Raw genomic sequence first — 9,187 nt, 5'->3', positions numbered from 1 at the left:
CCTCTCAGCTCGTCATGGCTCTGTGGAATGTCTCCGGGTTCTCCTGGAAGCTGGGGCTGACCTCGACAATGTCACCACCGAATCCGCCACCACCCCTCTCTTCCTAGGTGACAAGAGCTTCCCTGAAATCCCAAAGAGTTTAAACTCACCAAATTAAACTCAAGTTTCTCTGAGTTTAAACGCACCGAAGTTTTTTCCTTGCCTGCCATATGGTGTCTTTTTGTAGCCCTAAATACCAGACTTTAGACACAGAGATGGAGTGGGTATGGAAATAACATTTTGTTTATGGGTAAATCTGCTTCAGACAGTGTTTTAAAACAAAATTATAGAAGCAAACTGGTTTTCTGCATCAAGCACAGAAAAACTTTAGGAGGTTCAGGATTACATCTGTATGAGGCTGTTTCAAACCCTTTTTGACTTTTATAACTCCTCCCTAATTCTTATGTAAAAAGACTTATTTTTGACATTCCTAATCTGGCAATTAAGGTCCATTATTTTAGCATTTTTTCTGTGATTTGTGTTTGACCTAATGGAATGCTTAAAATTTTGGATTCTGTTCTGAATCTCAAGGTCTAAATCATCTGATTAAATATGTTTATTGATTTACTTTCCTCTGTACCCAGACATCATGGGTGCCATATTACCTTTGTTTCCAAGTCTTTTCCAAATTTGGGGGAATTTTGGCATAATTTTCATTCTCCAACACTGTTCTGGGGATCTAAATATAAAAGGCAAGTAAGTATATAATGGGCAAGTTTAAAGGAATTATGATTATTGTTTCAGGAAGTTGGCAGTGAGACCTTTTGAGCTTTTAAATCCAAATACTTAAATTATTTACTTTTAAAATTTGTCAATAAAAATTTTTCTTTTTTCATTACTGTGCCGTGGAAGCTGTTGAAAATAGACACGCAGAGGTTGTCAAATTTCTGCTCCAACATGGAGCAAATGTTGAAGGTTCTCATTCTTGGTCTGGATGGAATTCTTTGCACCAAGCTTCCTTTCAGGTAACATATGAGCACATCATGTAATTTCCGTGTAACTGGTGTATTCTGGGGGATAATTATTTCCTTAATAATTATTGCATTTTTGTCTGGTACTTTTTCCTAACATACCCTAGCAGTCATAAGCTTGTACTTAAAAATATGTTGGCTTAATGGATCTAACGCATTCAAATGAGTTTATCATGTAAATGAGCAAAAGTGATCAATTTGAACTTGCCTAATTTCTTTTACCATTAATTTTTCAGTGCATCTTTGGAATGTTGAATATATTGTGGGGTTTATTCTTTCTATCTGGAACATGTGGGGAAAAACAGGTTATGTAATTTCCTCACTTTCCTGCTGGTTAAGTCTAAAAACATTTATTTCAGGGTTCCACAGAGATAATGCAAATGCTCCTGGAGAAAGGGGCCAGCAAGGACTGTCGCGATGACTTTGGAATTACCCCTCTGTTTGTGGCTGCTCAGTATGGCCAGCTGGAGAGCCTGCGGCTGCTTCTGTCCCACGGTAACCACAGTCCTTCATTTCCCTTGCTACACTTCCATCAGCTCCCACTAAACACAGTTTTAGCTGTGCTCTTGCACGTCATCATTTTGAGTATTAGAGGTTTTATTTCCATATTGCTGCAGAAAACTTGCTGAGTTTGAAGCCACCCTGTGAAAAATGGTGACTGATGGACGTGACTTTGGATTTGTTTTGTGTCAGGTGCAGACGTCAACTGCCAGGCCAAGGACAGGGCCACTCCCCTGCTGATTGCTGCACAGGAGGGACACCTGGATTGTGTGAAGCTGCTGCTGACTGCAGGAGCAGACCCAAACCTCTACTGCAACGAGGATAACTGGCAGTTACCCATTCATGCAGCAGCTGAAATGGGCCACGCAAAGTAGGTGGTTGCAGAGGCATTCAGACAGAAAGTCCTGGTCAAACAAATCTGATCCCCAAAGAAGGAAGTTCAGCCCTAAAAAGGAGAAAAATTGATTGTTCAAAATGATCTGTAGTTTAGAAATTCTTATTATTTTTGTATTTTAAATGCCTCTTAGTAGTTTCTTCCACACTGACAGGGAGTAGGTTTAGATGAAATATTAGACAGAATTTGTTCCCTGTGACGGTGGGGAGGCCCTGGCACAGGTTGCCCAGAGAAGCTGTGGCTGCCCCATCCCTGAAAGTGTTCAAGGCCAGGTTGGATGGGGCTTGGAGCAGCCTGGGATAGTGGAAGGTGTCCCTGCCCATTGCAGGGGATAGAACTGGATCACCTTTAAGGTTCCTTCCAACCCCAACCATTCTATGATTATATGATTTTTAATTCAGCATCTAACCTGGGTTTGATCCATATCCTAATGAATTTAGAGATTTTTCCACAGTGCTAAACCAGATATCAACTCACTCCATGGCCATATTACTTCTCCATTTAAAAATACAAATAACTGCATTATACATGATGTGACCAGCTGCTAATTGGAATTCTGTATTAAGTAGCTGAAGTAATTATATGGAAATATTGAATTAGCTGGACCAGTCAGAAAAATCAAAGCCACAAAACAGTTTCTTTAATCTTTCCAGAGATGCATTTGTAGCTTTGCCCAATTTCAGAGATACAAGTCAGTTCCACAGCAGAGAGCCAAGAGTGAAAGGAAGTTTTGGGAATAGACCATTGGGGAGAAGGATCTCTCAGGAACTCCATGATTCACACATGGACAGCACTTAAATATATAAATGATGGTGCATCACTGGCAACTCTTATGCAGCACAAGTAAGTTCCAGCAGCAAAGGAACTGTTGTTTGTCAGTAATGTGATGTGGCCTGGGATGTGAGCTGTAAACAGAATGATTTTTCTGTTTCACAGGACTAAGAATTCATTTCAATTGCAACTCGCATTTCCAGTTTGCTTCCAAACTTCCTTGGAGATGGGATTTAATGTGCAGTCATGTTCTGTTGCTGTAAAAAGAATTGTTGGGTAATAGGAAGTAGCTGTCCCTGGTTTGGTTTAAAATACTTCTTTCCAGCCCAAATCCATCCCAAAGCACAATGTTTGCAAGGGGTCTGTGTATGGAATCATTAAGCTGCAAATTCAAGAGTGAAAATTTTCTTCCAAAGCTGAAATGACCCTGTGCAAAAATGGCCGTGTATTTAAGATTAATCATTGCATAAGATCAGAAAACAGTGGTTTTAAATATCTGCAGGATACTGGAGTTGCTGATTCCAGTCACTGACCGGCTTTGTGACAAGGGTGAGGGCAAAGTGAGCCCCGTGTATTCTGCGCTGTACGGCGGGGACAGGGAGTGCCTGGAAATGCTGCTCAAACAGGGCTTCAGCCCAGATGCTCAGGAGTGCCTGGACTTCGACTGCAGGTCGCCCATGTGCATGGTCTTCCAAAAGCAGTAAGCAAACCTCTTCTATTTTGAAATTATTCATAATCATATTTGCTTTGATTAACTTACTTTAAACGTGTCATTTCGCACCTTCCCCCCTCAACTGCTGTATATCATCTAATATTTTTCCAGAATTCCAATGTGTTCCCCCTTTGCAGACACTCCTCACTAATATTCCTCCTTGGGAATATTAATGTAAAGTCCTGGAATGTGACTCACATGCTTGCACTACGAAAAACATCTTTAAAAACGGTTTTTGAATCCTCTGAGATTTTAACAGATTATTTCTTCTACATGGATTGAAATTTATTTATGGTGTAGATGCTGCCATTTAAATTAATGAGGTTTATTAGTAGTGAATTTAGTTCATGGCCTGCTCCTAGGAAGCTGCCTTTAAAAATCCTTAGACACCATTTTCCCCTTTCTGTCCTGGTGTTGCTTTATAATACATAATTCAGGAAGGGATGCAGAGCAGGTGATTGCTCTGTAAACAAGGCTGTTCTATGGAGTAATTTACCATCTATGGCACCACTTCTGTGGAGTAATGTGCCGTCTAATCACTAAAAGGCAACACCAGTCATAGCCTCAGTCCTTATCCTATTGCCTTGTTGCAGTGGTAATGATAAAAGGATTTTAATAAAATCATTTAAAAATGTTTTATTGAAGACAGATGTAAAAAGTGGTAGGTGCTTTCTGAGGGAAAGCTCATGGGATGCCTGTTCCTTCTCCCATTCACAGGTATTATCAGTTCATTGATGTTCTCCTGAAATATGGGATCACCCTGCATGGGATTAACTTGGCACATTGCCTGTGCCATAAGAAGTTTGCTCTGTTCCGGCGCTTCCTGAGGCTGGGCTGCTCCCTGCCCTTGGAGGAGGAATTAACTGACTTCATCCACTACAGCAGCACAGTCCAGAAGGAATACAAGGAATGGCTGCCCTGCCTGCTCCTGGCTGGCTTCAACCCCGTGAATTTCATGTGCAGGTTCTGGTAAGCAGGGAGCCTTGTCTTTATTTACTTAAACATCTCATGCTAATGTGCAAAGCTACTACTGAACAGGGCTTCCACAGGATGGCCCTTGATAATCAGTTGCCACCATCAGGAATGGGAGGGGTTGTGGAAAGTCTGAAATAAATCATTCACACGTCATGTCTGGAGGCAGTAAAACAGTTTTATTTAGGAAGAAAGCCAGACTGGAAATTGCCTTTCTCTAGAGCAGCAATAAAGCATCACTTCCCAAATTTATATCGAACATCTTTAATTAACCCCCAAATTTAGCTGCAAATTGTGTGTGTAATACTTTAATACAGCCATGGTAAGAAGAAATTCCAATGGGAGAAATAGGTCAGGAGGGACGGGAAACAAATGGGAAGTGAAGCTGGGCCAAGGCTGGGAGGAGGGGAAACGGATGCAGTTTGAGACTGTTTTGTTTAACACAATGTGGCAAAAAATCCAGTCAGATTTTTTAAATTATTATTATTGAAGTTTTTCCACATAAAAATAACTTGGTGATGTTTTATATTTAATTGGGCACTATAGGATTAAACTTAGAGTTATGAAATACTTGTATTTTCTGTGGGCTGTAGTAAACACACTACAAGTTTTACAAGTTTGCAACTCAGTGACTGAATGAATTTCACTGTCCTTGTGTATCACGTGATGCTTTTTGGTCTTTTATTCTGTAATCTATAAATGCAGTATTTGCAAATTTGTAATTTAAAATTCGGTATAAAAGAAGTATTTTAGGGGAGTCTTTGTAATGCAGGATTTTCTGCATGAGTGAGGATGTCCTTAATTTCGTCCTGGAGTTCATGAATTGGAGCAGACTTCCTCCGGTTGTGGAGCAACACCTTTCCCAATACAAGGAGAAGTTCACTTGGACTTCTAAGAGCCATTTTGGTAAGGAATACGGGCAGGAAAACAATGCCTCCATGTATCCAGCTTCCAGGCTGCAGGTGGGGAGATTTAGGAGAAGAGGACAGTATGATTTAGTTATGTTTTATTTTTCTAATTTGATTTGTATTTCCAATGAAGCATCTGTCCTGTTTTGTAAGCATTGGACAGTAATTAAATACAAACTATGAAAATCAAACATAATCAAAATGTGACCAGCCAAAAAGATTCAGTTGGTTGTGCAGGAATTTTTCATAGTTCAGCCTTCAGAAAAGATGGTCATGTGTTATTTGACTGAAAAACTGCACTTAGGTGTCTTTGTTAATGATTTCTTTGAAAGAAAATTCTTCTTTAAAAGGGTCTGTATTAATTTATAAGTTATCCAAGTGATAACGCCATTTAATAATACTTCCTTTAGAATGTTTGAAGCTAGTGGGGATGTTTTTGGAATTAAAAAACAAAAGGGGGTTATTTGAGGAAGCTGAGATTAAGTTCTCTCTTTATTTCCTTTTTTATTAGTAAATATATTTGTGTAGTAAGAGCTGCTCTGTGTTTCACTTCGGGTTTCATTTTCCAGCCTTCCTTCCTTCCCTGTCCCATCTGTGCCGCCTGGAGATCCGGTCCCTGCTGGGGAGCGAGCGCCTGCGCTCGGAGCGCGTGATCCGGGAATTGCCGCTGCCAGCCTGCCTCCAGGACTACCTGCTCTACCTGGATGTGCTTCGAGCCAACGCCATCCCAGACCTGCAGGATTCCCTGGAGCAGGGAGAGGAGGGAGCTCCTTCCAGTCACTCCAAGGCTGAGGATATGAAAGAGGGACACCAGTAACACCAGTGCTCCATAGTGGCGGTGCCAGTGCCTGGACTTTGCAGCTACAGGTTTTGTAATGGGAATCAGGAGACTTGGGAGCAGAACTGCTGTAAATGTCTGTTGTAATCATTCTTTTCACACTGTAGTTTTATACTACATCTAGAAGTTTCCTATGAGTTCTATGATTTCCTTGTTTAAAATCTGTTGTAGCTTTCTAAGCGAACATTTTCTGTTTCTTTTCTAACTCTTGGGGAGTAAAATGAGCTTGTTCAGTGAACACAGCTTACAGAGTAGTCAAAATCTGTCAGTTGACACTTTATTCCAAATACAGCATTTACCAAATGAAACCGTCTGAAAGTCAAGGAACAGTCTTGTATCATTGTTATGAATTTGTGTTGGGGAGGGATGGGGCTGAACCAGGGAAAGGCAAATAACATAAGGAAGATTTTTTGCTAAAGGAACGGTGATTTTTTTTATTCCCTTCCCTTGGAGTCAATATTTGGCAGAATGTCAGAATTGGAGGCTTGGGGCCTGCGCAGTCCCTCCCCTTGTGTAGCGCCCAGGCAGGGCAGGAAATGTCCCACAGGCACACCAACAGTGTGCCAGCAAAACCCCTCCTGTGATGAAGTGTAAAAGGACTTGCTGTTCCTGGTGACAGGACTGGGGCAGGGACATCTTGGGAAGACAGCAGGGTCTCTCACACTGGGAAAGTCCTCGTCCTGCAAAGGTGAATCTGGTGCTGCCAGGGTCACTGGTAGTAGATGCTGAAAGCATGGAGGATGTACAGGAAAGTCGTGAGGAAGGCGAAGAACTGCACAAGAGGAAGAAGAGGAAGGGTCAGCTGGCAGAGTCAAACCCCATCTCCTCCCAGTGCTCACAGCCTGGGGAAGCCTCCCAGCCTAGAGCTCTCTCCAGCCTCAGAGGAGAGGCAAGGCCTCAGCCTTTCCCAGGATCCAGCCACACCAGGCTGTCCATGAACTGGTGGACCCTGAGAAGCTGGTGCTATCTCCATGACCCACAGAGGTGGGGAGCTGAAGCTCTGCCCAATGTGACACTGTGGGGCTTGAGGTGGCTCTGCTGTGGCTTTAGCACATGCTGTTGCCTCTCCCGGGGGGAGCTGTGTTCTGCAGCCTGGCAGGGTGCTCCGGACTCACCGATGCAGCGCAGTTGAGTTGGTAGTTGAGTGGCGCATTGGTGCCAAACTCAGAGTTGATGGTCGCGTTGGCCTGCAGGACAGCAGCGCTCATGTACAGAATGGCCGTGGTGCCATGGTACAAGCTGTCCTGCAAAACAAGCCCCCTGTGAGTGCCCCAAAGCGGGGCACGTGCCTGGACAGGGCTGGGACCGAACCCTCCCAGGCAGTGGTTTCACAGCAGAGCTCCCCTGGACTTTCCAGTCAAGGCAAAAGGAGAAAAGGGTTGGTGGGTCACCAGCCATGGTGGTCCTGCACCCACATTGCTGCTGCCAACATCTGCCTGTGTTCCATCCCTTCCTTACCAGCACTTTCCAGTTCTCGCTGTTCCTGTGGAAGCCAAGGAGGTAGCTTAAGAGGAGCAGCAGGGAGATGAGGCAGGAAGTGAGGGACACGTACATCACCCATCCCTGCAACAGCGGCAAGGAGACGGAGGTAGCAGCGACAAGGATCCACACCCAGGTCCCGCAGACCTGCCAGGGACAAACAGGCGCCTCTGATGAGTGTGGGATGAGGAAAAGCTCTTTTCCTCCCCAATTCCCTCCTCGCCTCTCTCTTGGGCTGACCGCAGCAGCCAGCGGAACCCCTGCGTCTTTCCCAGTGCATCCCAGTGCAACAACCAGCAAGCTGGCACCGCTTTCCTGAACACTCATGGGAAATGAGTGTTCACACAAAAGGGAAGGGATTGCTGCCGCCTTCCACACAAGGAAATGTCTCATCCTGAGGGATTTGGTGGAGAAGCCAGAAAATGTGCTTTTATCTGGGAAAAGTGAATGGCTGCCTCAACCCAGCCCTGCCCGCTCATTAATCTCCGGGGCTTGGAATCACAGCACAAGGAAGTCTCTTCTCAGCTCCACGCACCAGCTTGGAGCAAGTTGCACGCTCTGGATCCACCCAAAATATTTACTGAGCACAAAAAGCACATGAGGTTATCAGGATGAGCCTGTGCCACCCTGTGCCATTGCAGCTGCGGTGGGTGAAACCCCTGAATTGCATCAGGGAGCTGAGCCCACTGCCACGGGCAGGGACTGTGCCTGCTGAGCATGGGGAGTGTGGCTGCCAGACCCATGCACCATGACAAAGTACACCAGCTGCTATCTTGGCCGGTCCCACTGAATGCCCTCTGGACCCAGAAGCAATCGAAAGAATCATGGAATGTCACACATTACAAGACGCCCAATTGCCTTCAACCCCTGGAACGACTTGATACACAGAGCAAAATTCCCTTGATTCTCAAGCCATTTCTACATAACAAGAGCTGCTCCTCTGCCCTGGACGAGCCAGCAGCTCTTCAGCCTCTCCCAGCCCCATGGCAGCCAGTGACCAGCCAGTGACAGGCTGTGATGGAGCTGAGCGTACCTTGTCCTCAAGCTGTTCCTAAAAAACCCATCAGGAATACTTTGTGCATCCAGCATAAGCTCAAAGACAACATGTCATTTCCCGGTAATGATGCCTTCAGGATGGTTTCGGGGGATTTTAGCCAGGAGTGGGTGCCGTGAGGCAGCGGAGCGAGGCATACTCACGATCTCCGGCAGGATGAAGGCGTAGGGGATGGTTTTGAACACGGCGGGTCCGGATGGCAGGGCGGGCTGCGTGGAGGCTGCAGAGGGACCCACCGAGGCCATGTCTCTCCGGCTGACACCGCTCCGCTCGGCTCCGCTGGCGCTCGCCTGCCCCGCGCCGCTCCCGTGCGGGATTTAAGGGACACGCCCGCGGGACGTAACACAGGAACCGGCCTGGGCTGGCACCACGCCGCTGCCCCGGCCCGACGAGCCCCGGGCACCGCCGGAGACTGCAGCGGCTCTGTGGATCCCACTGCCAGCCGGGATGGGACAGAGCGGGACCCCGGCCCCACCACACACCACTGCAAAATCATGAACTGGAGGGGAAAGGAAAAAAAAAAACTTCCCCCACCTTGCCGGGACAGA

General features: G+C 45.6%; 2 protein-coding genes across 3 annotated transcripts; one reads left to right on the top strand and one right to left on the bottom strand.

The window, feature by feature from the left end:
- Window positions 1–1,384: 1,384 nt before the first annotated feature.
- On the top strand, window positions 1,385–6,085 carry ASB3 (ankyrin repeat and SOCS box containing 3). The gene is made up of 6 exons (XM_063391784.1): window positions 1,385–1,505; window positions 1,704–1,881; window positions 3,179–3,376; window positions 4,106–4,357; window positions 5,133–5,266; window positions 5,838–6,085. The coding sequence occupies exons 1-6, from the start codon at window positions 1,385–1,387 to the stop codon at window positions 6,083–6,085; spliced, it is 1,131 nt and encodes a 376-aa protein (XP_063247854.1).
- Window positions 6,086–6,367: 282 nt separating this feature from the next.
- On the bottom strand, window positions 6,368–9,105 carry MALL (mal, T cell differentiation protein like). 2 transcript variants are annotated; one of them, XM_063391348.1, is made up of 4 exons: window positions 8,783–9,105; window positions 7,659–7,732; window positions 7,222–7,345; window positions 6,368–6,878 (listed from the first exon to the last, which is right to left on the bottom strand). In XM_063391348.1, exons 1-4 carry the CDS (start codon window positions 8,882–8,884, stop codon window positions 6,816–6,818), a joined length of 363 nt encoding a protein of 120 aa, XP_063247418.1. In that variant the 5' UTR covers window positions 8,885–9,105; the 3' UTR covers window positions 6,368–6,815. The 2 variants fall into 2 exon arrangements, with proteins under 2 accessions (XP_063247418.1, XP_063247417.1); XM_063391347.1 differs by having other exon boundaries at window positions 7,222–7,350; window positions 7,565–7,732; window positions 8,783–9,097.
- Between the last annotated feature and the right edge of the window lie 82 nt (window positions 9,106–9,187).

The sequence above is a fragment of the Prinia subflava genome, chromosome 2 (assembly GCF_021018805.1).
Source record: "Prinia subflava isolate CZ2003 ecotype Zambia chromosome 2, Cam_Psub_1.2, whole genome shotgun sequence".
Lineage (NCBI taxonomy): Eukaryota > Metazoa > Chordata > Aves > Passeriformes > Cisticolidae > Prinia > Prinia subflava.
This window is presented reverse-complemented; position numbering and strand designations above follow the sequence as displayed.

Bases quoted from the DNA above. Each gene is read 5' to 3' on its own strand.
- ASB3 (XM_063391784.1), top strand. From the start codon at position 1,385: ATGCAAATGCTCCTGGAGAAAGGGGCCAGCAAGGACTGTCGCGATGAC. The intron at 3,377-4,105 runs GTAAGCAAACCT...TCCCATTCACAG, and splicing joins TGCATGGTCTTCCAAAAGCA to GTATTATCAGTTCATTGATG. The intron at 5,267-5,837 runs GTAAGGAATACG...TTCATTTTCCAG, and splicing joins GACTTCTAAGAGCCATTTTG to CCTTCCTTCCTTCCCTGTCC.
- MALL (XM_063391347.1), bottom strand. From the start codon at position 8,884: ATGGCCTCGGTGGGTCCCTCTGCAGCCTCCACGCAGCCCGCCCTGCCA. The intron at 7,733-8,782 runs GTGAGTATGCCT...TGTCCCTGGCAG, and splicing joins CCTTCATCCTGCCGGAGATC to GTCTGCGGGACCTGGGTGTG. The intron at 6,879-7,221 runs GTGAGTCCGGAG...CCTCTTGTGCAG, and splicing joins AACTCAACTGCGCTGCATCG to TTCTTCGCCTTCCTCACGAC.